Source organism: Tinamus guttatus, unplaced genomic scaffold (assembly GCF_059628265.1).
Source record: "Tinamus guttatus ecotype Peru unplaced genomic scaffold, ASM5962826v1 Tinamus_guttatus_pri_ptg000119l, whole genome shotgun sequence".
Taxonomy (NCBI): domain Eukaryota; kingdom Metazoa; phylum Chordata; class Aves; order Tinamiformes; family Tinamidae; genus Tinamus; species Tinamus guttatus.
Window position 1 is genome coordinate 596,325 of NW_028288653.1, and position 15,612 is coordinate 611,936.

Consider the following 15,612-nt stretch of genomic DNA (forward strand, 5'->3'; position numbering starts at 1 on the left):
ATAAAAATAGAGTGCATTTCTGGAGTCTGAATGTGTGGTGCTTATGGAGCTGAGATTATACAGTTATCAAATGAAGCTGACATTTTACAAGGCACTACGTGATTGTTGTTGTTATTTTCTCTCATACTATAGTGATCTTGTTGTTCATGACTGATTTTCTCAAGGTACAGATCTTCCATACTCATAGTAAGAGATGGAAAGGAATCTGTCTTTGCAGCTAATACCTGGTAGATGAACAGAGCAAATATGTTGCTCTGTTGAACAAGCAAATATGTTCTGTGTGGAGCCAAAGTTTTCTATCTTAATGTTAACTCTGTTGAAAAGTATCTTGCAGACATCTTGGGCTGTTCTAGTGATAAGTCATAGCTAGCCAAATGCTTTTCAGTGACTGGTTTAATAAGGAAACCTCACCATCTTCGTGGAACTGTTATTCAACATTTTTCACTTTTATTCACTGTTACTTAATTTTATCGAGTATTGAATTACTATTTTTATGTACATTACACCAAATACACAGTGTATAAACTCTAGTCTTTCAAAGCTCCTGGCTCCTATTAGGCAAATTCATCAACACTTCAGACCCAATGAAGTTCTTGTTTGCAGTCATTTGCCTTTCAAGGCAAGGAATAAGCTAAGAGATCGAAGTCTTTATGTGCCTAAATGCAGGTGTGGGAAAATGCTTAAGTTAATAGCTACACTTTCTTATGCCATCTGAAGATCTGGACAAGAGTTTAAAATGTTTGTCCATATCTGAATGCAGAATAGAAAAGCAAGTCTCTGTGGAACAAAAGGTCATGGCCTTGTTCTACACATAGCTTTATTTATTTATTTATTTGCTATTTTAACTTTCCTGTGCTGGAGCAGTTTTGGAGCCTGAAAACATCAGTTGTCAATAAGTTAAAACAGTTGTCAAACCAATAGCAGATGTTTCTTTAAAGAAACAACGTGGCTGTTCCAAATGAAGAGGATTTTAATGTGTTTGTTCACTGTCCATGAGGGGTGTAAGGAATGGACTACAGTCTGCATGGTAGCAGACAAACTAATAATATCAGCTGGAGGCTTAGCTTTTTATATTATTTTTTTATTATTTTTTTTGAACTTCTCTATGTTTGCAACCTGGGATTTTCAAAATAATCCAAAACGAAAAAAAAAAAACTGCATCTGAAACCTGCTGAATTCCTCTTAGGATCTTTTTGAATCGCAGGTGAAATTACCAGCATGTCTTTGAAGCATGCTGTGTGTAGGAGAGGAAGTATTCATTTATTTTCATACCCTTTATATTTAAAATGTCTTCTTTTTAAACCTGTAAATTTCACTTGTCATTTGGAGGAGGAAAAAAAAAAAAGTAAAAGACAAAAAGGGGGAGGGAAAGTATGAGCCAAAATAATGGGCTTTTGTGCTGAGTGATCCCATTCACCTTAAGTCTAGAAATCTTCAGATTTGTAGTGATTTTTTGCTTTTAATTGCCTCCGTTTTTGCAACTATCCTTGCATAATTCGACAGTTATATGAGCTGGGCTTGTGCATTTTCGCCTGCCTCTCCTACTCTGTTTGAACCTACTTTGCTTTGCTAATTTGCGCTAGTGTCTGCTGCAGACACCGTGTTTATCATCTTCTGCTGACTTTTGCCCCGCAGCGAGATGACATGACAACACAGTTTAGCCAGATGAGCTTAAGTCGTCAGTCGTCGGGAGACAACCCCGACTCGCCTTCCGGTCCTGTCTACCCGTCACCGATGCTGCAGCAGCCGGCGCAGCAGCCGGGCTACATCATGGCCTCGCCGAGCCAGCAGCTCCCCGCAGGCGGCTTCACCGGCTCGGGGCCGCCCGTGTCCCAGCAAGTGCTGCAGCCGCCGCCGCCGCCCCAGGGCTACGTGCAGCAGCCACCGCCCGCTCAGGTAGGAAACGCTGCCCGCTGGCCCGCTAGATCCTCATGAAGATGATGCAAAAAAATACTCTGACTTCTGGATTTTTTTTTTCCTGGATAAAAGCTTAGCAGATTTTGAGGCAGCAGGGAATTTGCAAAGCTTCTATCATTTCCCATGTTTCAGCAATTCTTCCCCAATCCCCAAACTGCTTTCTGAACATATGTTAATACTCCAGGACACATCTGCACATAAATACAGAGGAGGAGGGTGAGCAAATATCCGGAGTCCTTTTTCGCTGTGTATACACACCGAAAGAGCAACATACACAGCAGTGCAGGTAGCTGTTAATCATATTTAATTGACTTGAACATGTGACATGTCACAGATCAGTAATTTTTACTGTCTTCTTGAAGACTGATTATGTTTTACTGTTCACTGCCAAACATCTCTCCTTGTCTCCTGGGTACCTTTACAGAATATTGAAAGTGATTACTGTCAAGAAGTAAAATGCACAGATGACTTTCTGGCCTGTTTTCAAGGTATACACTTTAAAAAGCCAAATTTCTTTATCTAATTATAGATAATCTCATTTAAACTCTACTCCTAAATAATATTATTAGTATTGTTCCTGTTTACATTTTATCCTGTAGAAGAAAATATTTGAAAAATAATTTAAAAGAAGTTCTCACCTATTCTTTTAATGTCAAATTAATTTTAACCCTGCTATTTTTTCTTTGCCCCTTCTTACTGAAAATCTGCAATTGTTTGTTACAATGGCTGTTGCCCTTGTCCGTATATCATGAAAGAGCAGCACCGTTAGGCTGTTGGGAGGGTTGGCTCTTTGTGTTTGCGTATGCATACACAAAACTCATCTACATTTCAAGTTTAATTTCATTCTCTTCTGCCCTAAAATGCAGCACAGTAGTCTGCGTACTGCTTGTAGCACATGCACCACAGTCAGGGTATCTCTTGTATAAAAAGCGAGTGCATACAGAATGCTATATGATCAGTGTAAAAGCAGTCATTTATCTTAGAAGTTGCTATTGAATTTATACCAGTAGGAAAGAGGTTTGACTCTAATTGGTAGTTAGCCCCCGTAAATATATTGCTGACAAAGTTCTTGTAGATTAGCTCTGGGGCCCTGCATACTGTAGGAAAATATCAGAGCAATAAAAATTTGGGAAGAGGCGGCCCTGTAAGTATGAACTTCCTCTGGGAGGTGAAAAAAAGGAGAAAGAAAAGCACTCCAAACCTACAAACCCAAAGGTACTACACTGAATTATTAACTCTTGTACTGAAGTTCGATTAAATACAGTTTTACAGCTGCTCTCCAGGATTTCCTCTCCTGCACGATGTCAAAAGCAGAAATGGGCAGATTTTAAAGTGTTATGGCCAACAATTGGTGAGAGGACCCCTTTTCTTTTCCTTTTCTTCCCCTAGCCTCACAACAGTTCTGCAACTTAACAACACATCGAAGATTTAATAACCTTAAAAAAAATCCATCTTTGTTCAGGTAGGTGGCAAAATAAAAAAGCTCTACTGCCTGGATTTGCTGAATGGGATTTTAGCAGACAATTCCTGTTTGTTTTTTGTATCATAGTTAGCATACATAAATCTTGCCCAGCCTCTCTATTTTCTTCTCCTTCTTATTGCGCTTCTGTAGTACTCATGGGCCCAAGCCCTTCTGTAGAGGTCCAGATTTGTTGCTGGCACCATTCTCTCACCGGGGCTTGACTGAAGGCGAAATGGTCACTTCTGCCTTGGCAAGTGAAGGAACGAGAAAGCTGAAACTACTGTGTAAACAGGAAAGCATACACACCCTTAAAAGATATTTTTGCGTATGGCTCATTCTTTGTGGAAGTAGCATTGGCAAAATGGTATCCAAAAATGAGACGGCACAAATTCTTTGAGAGGCTGGGGAAGCTGGATTTTGTGTCTTCATTAACTTCAGATCTTCACAGAACCCCACCAAAGAGTCCATAGCTACTATAAGGCAAATCTTGATTCACAGCATGTCTTCTTTAGAAGACTTGTTCTAAATGAGGTCCATTTGGAGGTGGAAAACCTACATTTACATGAGTCTTTCCTTGGGAATCTCAGAATCATAGAATGCTTAAGGTTGGAAGGGACCTCTAGAGATCATCTAGTCCAACTCCCCTGCACACGCAGGGTCACCTAGAGCACGTGGCACAGGGCTGCGTCCAAGCGGGTTTTGAAGATCTCCAGAGAAGGAGACTCCACAACCTCTCTGGGCAGCCCGTTTCAGTGCTCTGTCACCCTCACTGTTAAGAAATTTTCCTTAAGTTCCTGTGGAACTTTTGATGCTTCAGTTTCCGTCCATTACCTCTAGTTCTGTCAGTGGCCACCACTGAAAAGAGGCCAGCCCCATCCTCCTCACTGCCTCCCCTGAGGTACTTATAGACACTGATCAGGTCCCCTCTCAGCCTTCTCTACTCCAGGCTGAACAGGCCCAGCTCCCTCAGCCCTCATAGGACAGATGTTCCAGGCCCTGATCATCCTTGTAGCCCTGTGCTGGACTCTCTCCAGCAGCTCCACATCCCTCTTGTACTGTGGGGCGCAGAACTGGACACAATACTCCAGATGTGGCCTCACCAGCGCTGAGTAGAACATTATATTGAGGGGCATGCCTGCAGATTGTGTGTCCAGGCTGCTATGTTTTCAATTTTTATAGAGGTTAGGGGAAGGAGGAGATCGAGAGGAGGAAGACTGAAGAAAGGCTGAGCGCAGAGATAGAGGATCCCGGGAAGAAATGGTGCCTCAATTTCTATAAAAGTCTATATATCATTGTAGATTCTGTTAGGGCAGTTACAATTGCACTGAACATTAGTAATAGTGATAACCTCACTAGTAATTTAGATGAAATTGTTAATGCAAACTTGACTTGATTTGTCAACAACATGGAAGAAGGGCAAAATAATGGCAGCATGAAAGAATGAAGCTGTGAATTGATAGGGAAATATGTCAGGAAAGTAAAATGAGTCTGAAAGATGGGTCGAAATCCTATTCCTACTGTGAGGAAATAAGCAGCATACCTACAAATTTAAGGGAAGCTATTGGAGAGCAGCCTGAGGGGGGAGACAGGCTAATAATGGATTTCGAACTGTGTGTAGACAGAAGGAAACTAAAAGCTAATGCTGTATTGAGCCTCTGCCCGTTATCTAGAGACGAAGCATGTAGAAGGAAAAGAAGGTAATACCAGCTCACACCATTTTATAAGTGTCTTAAAAATGATGTCCCCACTTCTGTTTAAGATAAATAAAATGCTGTATACGAGAGAAGAACTTACAGGAGGGTTGGACTGGTCAGCTTACGAAGAGGAGATTTATCTTCAAAATAATCAAAGGGGAAAGGTTTATCTGTTAAATATTTTCAGGGTAATATTGAAATGGGGTGATTTTTCACTGTGTCAAAAGATTAAGATCAAGAAGTCATGCCTTTAGATAAGGTAGTGTACAGTTATAGTCTCAGCAGGTTATTTAGTTAGTATAACCATACAGCTATGTTAGCATGCTTGTTAGTGTAGTGGAAAATTCCCAGTCTGTTAATAAAATGTTACATTAGCATCCTAGGTTATACTGTGCATTCATATGGGAAACCAATTCAAATCTAATTCAATATTTCAGTAGACTGCTACAGATTATTTTTATTTTTTTTATTGTTGTTGAAGAGCGTGTAAGCAAAGGATTAGTAACTAACACAGATGTAATGAGAAACTAAAAAATTCAAGAGAGTTAGAGCAGATGATGTAAGCAGAACTTATCTCTGATCCTTCTAATTTCCCTGTTCGCTAAAGTAGCATCATAAAGGGCAAATAGCATTTCAGCTACTAAAATAGAGATATGTTGAAGATAAATGAAATTAGATCCTTCCAGACACCTCAACGACCAAAGCTCTATTTTATCTGTGTCTATATTTTACACCAAGTCAATCTTTTATTGTCCTATCTCTTAAAAGAATCTCCTCTTTGGAAGTCATGTGCACACAACTACTAGCAAAATCGTCCATTAATCATTCTAAATTAAATGATTTTCTACCTCATACTCCTACTGCTAAGGACATTTTTCAGGCTGACAGATTGCAGTCTGATAAGCTGCTAGATGGGGTATATAACAAATGTATTTCATTCCAGTGAATTTAGAAGATGAAAGAAAAAGACGCACACCCTTAGTGTGACTAGGTCTACATAAAATATCATTCTGTGTGATAAAATTAGGTAAACACTTGTTTAAAAAGTACTCTTAAGAAATACCAAAAAGTTTCAATGCATGTGTATGTATTTTGAGCTAAGCTTGTTTGACTACAAATCTCAGTTCAAAAGCTGTGCTGTTTAGGCTGTGTTTTAATGTTTATACATACAAACTCTTTCTAGAAGAGATAATTCATATTGTTCTCTTATGCTTATGTGTTTCCAAATATCTAAGGGTTTGTCTAGCAAGGAAAACAAGGAAGCTGAGGGTAAATCAAATAAATTTAAATAGACTAAGGTTAAGCTGCGGACAGGAGAAATGAGAGTCGTCCCACAGGAGTTTAATATTCTTTAATTCGAAGACTGTAATAAAGAATAGAATCATAGAATCATAGAATCATAGAATGCTTAGGGTTGGAAGGGACCTCTAGAGATCATCTAGTCCAACCCCCCTGCATACGCAGGGACACCTAGAGCACGTGGCACAGGACTGCATCCAAGCGGGTTTTGAAGATCTCCAGAGAAGGAGACTCCACAACCTCTCTGGGCAGCCTGTTCCAGTGCTCTGTCACCCTCACTGTTAAGAAATTTTTCCTTAAGTTCCTATGGAATTTTTGATGTTTCAGTTTCCGGCCATTTCCTCTAGTCCTATCAGTGGCCACCACTGAAAAGATACCATGACCGTCCTCTGCACTCCCTCCCTTGAGGTATTTATATACACTGATTAGATCCCCTCTCAGCCTTCTCTTCTCCAGGCTGAACAGGCCCAGCTCCCTCAGTCTCTCCTCATAGGGCAGATGTTCCAGGCCCCTGATCATCCTTGTGGCCCTGCGCTGGACTCTCTCCAGCAGCTCCACATCCCTCTTGTACTGTGGAGCCCAGAACTGGACACAGTACTCCAGATGCGGCCTCACCAGGGCTGAGTAGAGGGGCAGGATCACCTCCCTCGACCTGCTAGAGATGCTCTTCTTAATGCAGCCCAGGATCCCATTGGCCTTTTTGGCCACGAGGGCACACTGCTGCCTCATGGTCAACTTGTCGTCCACCATGACACCCAGGTCTTTCTCCGCAGAGCTGCTCTCCACAAGCTCAGTCCCCAGCCTGTACTGGTGTCTGGGGTTATTCCTCCCCAGGTGCAGGACCTTGCACTTGGCCTTGTTGAACTGCATGAGGTTTTTCACCGCCCAGTTGTCCAGTCTGTCCAGGTCCCTCTGGATGGCAGCACAGCCCTCTGGGGTATCGGCTACTCCTCCCAGTTTGGTATCATCAGCAAACTTGCTGAGGGAGCACTCTGTGCCTTCATCCAGGTCATTGATGAATAAATTGAACAGGACTGGACCAAGGACTGACCCCTGGGGGACCCCACTAGCCACAGGCCTCCAACTAGACTCTGCACCGCTGATCACCACTCTCTGGGCCCTGCCATCCAGCCAGTTCCTAATCCATCTCACTGTCCACTCATCTATCCCACACTTCCGGAGCTTGCCCAGGAGGATGTTGTGAGGGACGGTGTCAAAAGCCTTGGTGAAGTCGAGATAGACGACATCCACCGCTCTCCCCTCGTCTATCCAGCCGGTCATTTCATCATAGAAGGCTATCAGGTTAGTCAGGCAAGATTTTCCCTTGGTGAATCCATGCTGACTACTCTTGAGCACCTTCTTGTCCTCCATGTGCCTGGAGACAACGGCCAGTATGAGCCGTTCCATCACTTTTCCGGGGACGGAGGTGAGGCTGACTGGCCTGTAGTTGCCTGGGTCCTCCTTCTTGCCTTTTTTGAAGACTGGCGTGACATTGGCCTTCTTCCAGTCTTCCGGCACCTCCCCCGTTCTCCAGGATCTTTCAAAGATGATGGAGAGCGGCTTAGCTATGGCATCTGCCAGCTCCCGCAGCACTCTGGGGTGCATCCCATCAGGGCCCATGGATTTGTGGGTATCGAGGTTCCTTAGGTGCTCTCTGACCCAATCTTCCTCTACCCAGGGCAAGTCTTCCTCTCCACCCGCTTCTTCTCTTGCCTCTAGGGCCTGGGGCTCTAAAGGGCTGCCCTTGGTAAACACCGAAGCAAAGAAGGCATTGAGCAACTCTGCTTTTTCTGTGTTATTTGTAACCAAGGTGCCCATCCCGTCCTCCAGCGGACCCACGTTCTCCCTGATCTTCCTTTTGCTGTTAATGTATTTGAAGAATTTTTTTTTGTTATTTTTAACGTCCCTTGCCAGCTTGCCTTCCAGACGTGCCTTAGCTTTCCTTGTCGCATCTCTGCACTCCCTGACTACGTTCCTGTATTTCTCCCAGGGGGCCTGTCCTTTTTTCCACATTCTGTATACCGCTGCCTTCTGCTTGAGCATTGCCACAAGCTCCCTGCTCCTCCACGCAGGTCGCCTGCCCCCTCTGCCTCCCTTCCTACACACAGGGATGCACTGCTGCTGGGCGTGGAGGAAGTGCCGCTTGAAAACTAACCAGCTCTCTTGGGCCCCCCTGCCTTCTAGAGCACTAGCCCATGGGATTCTACCGAGGAGGTCTCTGAAGAGGCTAAAGTTGGCCCTCCTGAAGTCCATCGTCGCAAGGCTACTTACAGCCCTGCCTCCTCCTCGTTGAATCCTGAACTCCACCAACTCATGGTCACTGCAGCCGAGGCTACCCCCCACCTTCACATCTCCTACTAGGCCCTCCCTATTTGATAGCACGAGGTCCAGTAGCCCACCTCTCCTCGTCGGCTCCTCCACAACCTGCGTCAAAAAGTTATCGTCGACGCTCTGCAGGAACCTCCAGGACTGCTTATGCCTGGCTGTGTTGTCCTCCCAGTTGATGTCGGGGTAGTTGAAGTCCCCCATGAGAACCAGGGCCTGTGACCGTGAGGCAACATCCAGCTGCCTATAGAAGGCCTCATCAACCTCCTCGTCCTGGTCAGGTGGCCGGTAGCAGACACCCACCACAGTGTCTCCCACATTAGCCTGCCCTCTAATCCTTACCCACAAGCTCTCAACTCGCTCATCCTCGACTCCCAGGTTGAGCTCCATGCATTCCAGTTGCTCTCTCACATAAAGAGCAACTCCACCACCTCGCCTTCCCAGCCTGTCCTTCCTAAAGAGCACATAGCCTTCCATGGCAGCGCTCCAGTCGTGCGAGCTATCCCACCACGTCTCTGTGATTCCGATGAGATCATGACGCTGGGACCGCACACAGATCTCCAGTTCATCCTGCTTATTCCCCATGCTTCGTGCATTGGTATACAGGCATTTCAGGGAAGCAACAGAGGCCACAGGTTTCCCAGGAGGGGTGAAAGAGGACCCTCCGTGATCATTTCCTATCCTCACTTCCCCACTACCATACTCCCGCTGGCCGCCATCTGACCTGGGCTGTGCGGTACCGCTTGCCGCGTCAGTGTGCCACTCCCCTTCCCCCTTCTTGCCTAGTTTAAAGCCCTCCTAACCAGGTTGGCCAGCCTTTTTGCAAAGAGACGTGTGCCCCTCTTGCTAAGATGAGTACCATCGTTCCCCACTAGCTGTTGGTCATCAAACAGAGACCCATGGTCGTAGAAGCCGAAACCCTGTTGCCAGGTCCAGCGGCGCAGCCAGTTGTTTAGCTGCCATATTCGCCTTCTCCTCCTTGAGTCCATTCCCCTCGTTGGCAGAATGGAGGAGAACACCACCTGGGCACCTGTACCTTTGATGGCCATCCCTAGGGCTCTGAAGTCTTGCTTGACGTCCCTCATTTTCCCCATGGCATCATTAGCACCCACATGAATCAATAGTAGAGGATAATAGTCCGACTCCTGAACTATTCTTGGGAGTCTTTCTGTGATATCCTTTATTTTGGCCCCAGGCAAGCAGCACACCTCTCTGGATGAGGGGTCCGGTCTACATATCGGTGCCTCCGTGCCCTGCAGCGTGGAGTCACCCACGACGATCACCCGCCGCTTCTTCCGGGTGCTCCTTCTCACTTTAGGGGGAGCAGCCTTGCTGCTTGGATTAGACTGCCCCTCTGTAGAGATCCCCTTAGACAGGTCTTGGTTCAAGGCCTCCTCTATCTGATTCACATGTTCCAGGGCCTCGTACCTGTTGAACGTGGTCACCGGTGGAGGTGAGGTGGGCTGTGGAGGGGATCTTCTGCCACCTCGAGTGGGGACCCGTTTCCATTGTTGGTCGTCCCTGGAAACTGTTAAGTCCACCCCCTCTACCCTAGGGCAAGAGGGCACTGGACTTTCTGACTGAATTGGGGAGTTCTGAGGGTTGCTTCCCTGGGAAGACTGCAGGATGCAGCTCCACCAGTCGATTTCCCTTTCGCATTCCCTGATGGCCCTCAGCCTTTCTACCTCCTCCTTTAGCTCCGCCACCAGGCTGAGCAGGTCATCCACCTGCTCACACCTAAGGCAGGCTGTGCTTTCGCCACTCCCCGGTAACATGGAGAGGCCCAGGCATTCCCCGCAGCCAGAAGCCTGGACCGCTGCATGTTTCTGTGGCGGTTCAGTCTGGGTCGCCACAGTCTTCCTGGCGGAAGCTCTCTGCCGAGTGGAGACCATGTCTTTACCTGACCCTTACTCCCTGACCCCTGCCCGCACCTCCTGCCTGCGCTAACTGCCGCGCTAACTGCCGCGCTAACTGCCGCGCCACGCTCTGTTCGCCGCGCTCCTGGTCGCTCGCGCTCCCTGGGGGCAGCTTTTAAATTCCCGCCTGCCCTGCCGGCTCCGCCCGCGCTGAGTCAGAGCCGCCTCTGGCCGGGAGCTCAGCACTGCCCGCACGGGGGTCGGCGCTGGGGCTGCCTCTCGCTCTGTTGTTCGCCTCTAGACAAGGAGCTCCGGGACGAGCGTCCGCTCCAGAGCCCTGCCCTTCGAGATCAGATAATACTAGAGAAATACTAGATAGATAATACTAGAGAAAGAGTCTAGTCTGTTCTCCTGCTCCAAGATAGGATCAGCTATTTTCTTTGAATTCACTTAGGCTGAACCCTCTCACCTCTTTTAGGCCTCTGGTTTTTGAGCCACCTTGATAGAAAACCCTGTTGCAGTCAGCTTTACACAGGGTCAGTTTATGTCACTAAATTTACCCAATTCCTCTTTTATATTACAGTGATATTTAAACCATAGTTTTACACCCTAAATTTCTGAGTAAACTTTCTTAACAACTTTTCTGTCTTTGGAAACAAACTACTTATCATTCTTTTTGTGTGCTTTATATGAGCCATAAAGGTATTGTCTGGAAGGGGATATTTTAAAACATTTTCCAATCAAAACATTATCTTTCTGCTCTGTGTTTGAATCTGGAGGGGAAAAAAAAAAAAAAAAAGATTTGCATCATTTTAAGGGGAGATTGATAGGCCTTGAATAATAAATGGATATTCAACCTCTTGACTGACAGCTGGTACTGAGTGATATTTCTTAGTCTTTGTGGGACTTTCACTTTATGGGCATTCTGGTTTTGTTGATTCTGATCCTTCATTCCTCAACTTCATTAGTCTTCTATTTAGCAAAATCACCTTCCATACAGTTTTCTCACTTGGTTTTTATACCCATGTCTACCTGATGCTCTGTATAGGAGAATTTCAAATGTTTCTCAATGTTGTGCTTGCATACAAATAGTTGCAGTTACCTTTAATTCACTAAGACTTTCTTTTTTGGGTAATCAAATAGAACAAAAGCATTTTATATGATTTTGTCCTACCCATGAAGAAAAATATCATTGTATTATTTATAAAGGAATGCTGACTGATTTAGGACCTGCTGACAGAGCAACATTCTTAAAAAACATTATTTTAACCGTGTCCCTCTACAGTTTGCTGATACCATATGCTGCCAAACTATATCAGCTGCCTGCAGAATCACTGCAGCTGAAAATGAAAAATTTTGAGAGCTTTGAACTTGCTAAGGGTCAGTTGAAATCTCTTTAGCTTAAATGTCTCAGTAATGGTGATGCAGCATATACAGGAAGAATTCTTAGTTTCAGTCACCCTCAAACTTCTATATTCACATATGTGATAAGGTGGTGCAGTACATACTGTTCTATAGTAATAATAATTATTAATAATAAGGGAAAAACATCCATCTAACAAAACTTACTGACTCAATGTCTACCTTCAGCTCCTGCCAAAAGATGACTACTTTTTTTAGAGATGGGGCAATGTTCATGTAAAGATGTATCTGTACAGTAAAGTGAGAATTTAGAAATAGCTTCTTACAGGTATATAAGCATTCATATTCCATCTTTTTTTTTCTTTAGCTTTACTCCTGCTTTGCTGCTTTCTCTCTTTAATAAGTCTTTTGGTTTTAGAGCATGTAGTTAGTTGATGTTGTCTCTCTCTACAGATGCCAGTGTATTATTACACATCTGGTCAGTACCCTACCTCAACAACTCAGCAGTACAGACCCATTGCCTCAGTTCAGTACAGTGCGCAGCGGAGTCAACAAATACCACAGACTGCACAGCAAGCAGGTATTTCCATCTGCTACTTATTTCTTTAACTGCTTACATTGCCTTTGCTGATGAAACCTTTTGGTTGTGTTTTAATTTTGAGCTTGAACAGTGAAGGAGAAAGATAGTTTTTTGATCTAAAATATGTTGACAGCTGTAAACCAACAAGCCCCATGCTTGGAGATGTCAAGCTGTGGAAAAATGGAGGTAACGTTCTTCACCGCTGTGGTTTTGTACACAGGGTGGTGTACTCACTGTGTCAGTGCTCCAAAATGTTAGGTCACGTAGAGATCTAGTGTGAGCACCCGTATGTCACATTAAAGCCAACAGTTGTAATGTCCTTCACCAAGTAAACTCCCTAAACATTTGTAAACCAAGAAATCAGTGGTGGAAACATTTTGATATTACACAGCTGAAGGGTTAGCAGTGATGCAGAACCATGCCTTCACCTTAGTGACATTCCTGGTGAAGAGCTCCTCCTTTTCTGTCCAAGTGAGTGCTGGCGATTGCACTGCGTGGGGAGGTGGTTGGAGCACCCCCTGGCTGGACTTGCTCCCTGCAGCGATGGGCAGCTGGAAGGGGGGCCGTTACACTGTAAGAGAGTGAGTAGCAGGTCTCACAGTGAACCGGTCTCTTTTCCTGCTGTGTCACGTCACTCTCGATGGGCACGCAGTAAGGGACGCGTGGGCAGAGATGGACCGATGTGGGCTGGGCTGGGGGCTGTGCACGCGAAAAGCTCCTCGCATCTCAAATGAATAAAGAGCTTTTCCAGATCAGGAGAGTGGTGTGTGTTTACATCGTTGATTGTCTGTCTCTTCAGTGCATGTCTTTCCTCATACGGCGTCTCAGATGGATAGATGGCAACTCCAAGAGGAGAGGTTGTTCCCCCGTAGGGTTTACAATTACAAACATGCCAGGTCAGCTGAAGCTTTCATCTTTCTGTCAGTTATTGCTGGGCTTGCCAGATGCTCTTTGGAATGGGAAAGCAGTTTCTCTGCAAAGGCAATGGTTCACAAACCTTTTTAGATGCAAGTCAAGAGCACAGACACGAGACGTGAACAGGACCTGCAGGGTCATCCAGCCCCTCACCCTGTCTCTGTAATGTGACTGCATGCAGTTTTGTTCATGCTCTCTCAAGCATTCAGCAAAACAAAGACAGAGCAAACATAGCTATATCCTATCATTTACATATATATATATATACACACACATATATATATACACATATATATATATAAGCTGTTATATGTTATAATAAAATCGGGGTTGCTTTCTTAGTATTGATGGTGGCTACCTGTGTCTGATTTCATAACTTCGTATTTATGCGTTCCTGGGAGAGAGAGAGAGAGATGAAGTACTGCACAAAGGTCACTTGTCTCTTTTAATTTATCCTGTCTGACAGTCTGGTACCATATTTATTATCTGTATATAGCGGATCTTTAAACCTAAGTGCAAATCAAATTATATGACATTATCTGGATCTACTGTGCTACTATAAAATCATATTTATCAGCTTAATGGTACATCCATAATGTGGAAATTATGGTAAACAAAGTGCACAGGAGACATCCTGAAATACTTGGGCAATGTTTCTGGAGATAATTCAGCTATTTGATCTCAAGGAAATCCTAGTTATAAAGATGTACTGTAGTTCAGTAGCCATTATGTTTTAGTACAGCCAACACAGAGATAAAAATATTAATTTTGTTTCTATCTTTTTTGCACTCTTTTTCTTAAATGTCTAGAAAATGTGACTTAGGGAATTTGTCTAAAATCTGTAGAGCATCAGTCTTTGATTGGATTTTGTTCTTTCAGCTTGCTTCTTGGTTGGAAACAATATTTTTATCTCTTACTTAAAAATGAAAACATTGTGACCACAGTTTAGGCTTCCTGTTGTGGTGAGTAGCTATTTTCCAATCTTAGGACTTGACTAAGAGCAAATTCTTCAAGCTGGCTTGTCACTATAGACTCAGATGCACCTTTCTTACATGGTCATTTCTATGAGCATGTAATAGGTGTGCCAAGAAGATACAAGAAAAGCTTGGAATTTCCTACAGATATCTTCTGTAAGTGAGAAAACTTAAGGGTGAAATCATGAGGGTAGGCTACCTTACGATTCCTCTGTGAATCTTAGTTATGAATCTTCAGGCAGGCGCGGGACAGAAAGATGTTGGGAAGTTAAAACTCTTCCTGGAATTAAGATGACTTTGGCTAACAGAAGCTCCATTCTCATAAAAGCAGGGATGAAATTTTCATTCTGTGTTTTGAGGGTGGCTTTCTCTTGATTTCTGCTAGTAAGCACCTACCTTATAATTTTGACTAGAGGCCGTGAAGGTAAACCAAAGTATTTGCTAGTCTGTTTTAGCTGAAGCAATACAGATACTTGTCATGTTATTGACTCCAGTGTCTAAAAGTGTTAGAAAGTGTCAGGTTACCTTGGGTCTATTAGTGCTTTCAGTGATATTTGTGCTCAGAATCAGTCACTGAAAGGGTATGGACTGATTATTCTAATTGGTTATGTTCCATTGTATCCCTTGGCATTTGGAAAGTAATAAGATTTTTCAAATGTCATGCAATTTATGCTAAAATAAGAGATAAAAAATAAAAAAGCATATTATTTATGCTATAGATTTACTGCACAGAGTTTATTGAGCGCACCAAGACTCCAAGAAAACAAATTATTCACTCAACAGTGTCAGCCTGGCTTTAGGTGTTTCAGTGTCCTGCGTTGATGCATCTGTTTTTCTTCCCTTCACACACTCTCAATGGCCTCCCACCAGGCGTATGCTCTGCATGAGCCCTGTGGCATCAGCCCACCTGCAAAATCTGCCTCTCTTCGGGCTCCATTTTTCTCGCATGCTCTCAGCTGCCTCCCATGCCCACTCATGGAGCAGGAGACAGCATTTTGGCATTGCCGTTGATTGCTTAGCAGCAGGCTAAACAGAGCAAATAACTGTTAGCTCGTGCGTCAGCCTTCTGACTGTGCGGGAAATGAACTGGGGTGCATCTTTCCTCTTTTAAGTTGCTGATTTTCACAAAGCTTTAGAAACATCAGATCTTTGCAGCTTCCATCTCTCCATCAGACTCGACAGAAATTAGACAACCAGCTCAGAAGTTGTTTTGAAGTTTGGTTATTTG

The 15,612-nt window shown here is 44.2% G+C and overlaps 1 protein-coding gene across 5 annotated transcripts in view; it reads left to right on the top strand.

Annotated features, from left to right (window-relative positions):
- The window catches only part of ARPP21 (cAMP regulated phosphoprotein 21), a 99,892-nt gene that overhangs the window by 48,773 nt on the left and 35,507 nt on the right, over positions 1 to 15,612 (top strand). For all 5 annotated transcript variants that reach the window (XM_088521353.1, XM_088521354.1, XM_088521355.1 and 2 more), the window contains 2 exons: positions 1,636 to 1,896; positions 12,369 to 12,495. In XM_088521353.1, coding sequence (XP_088377479.1) covers positions 1,636 to 1,896; positions 12,369 to 12,495 — 388 coding nt within the window. The remainder of the gene's footprint in view (positions 1 to 1,635; positions 1,897 to 12,368; positions 12,496 to 15,612) is intronic.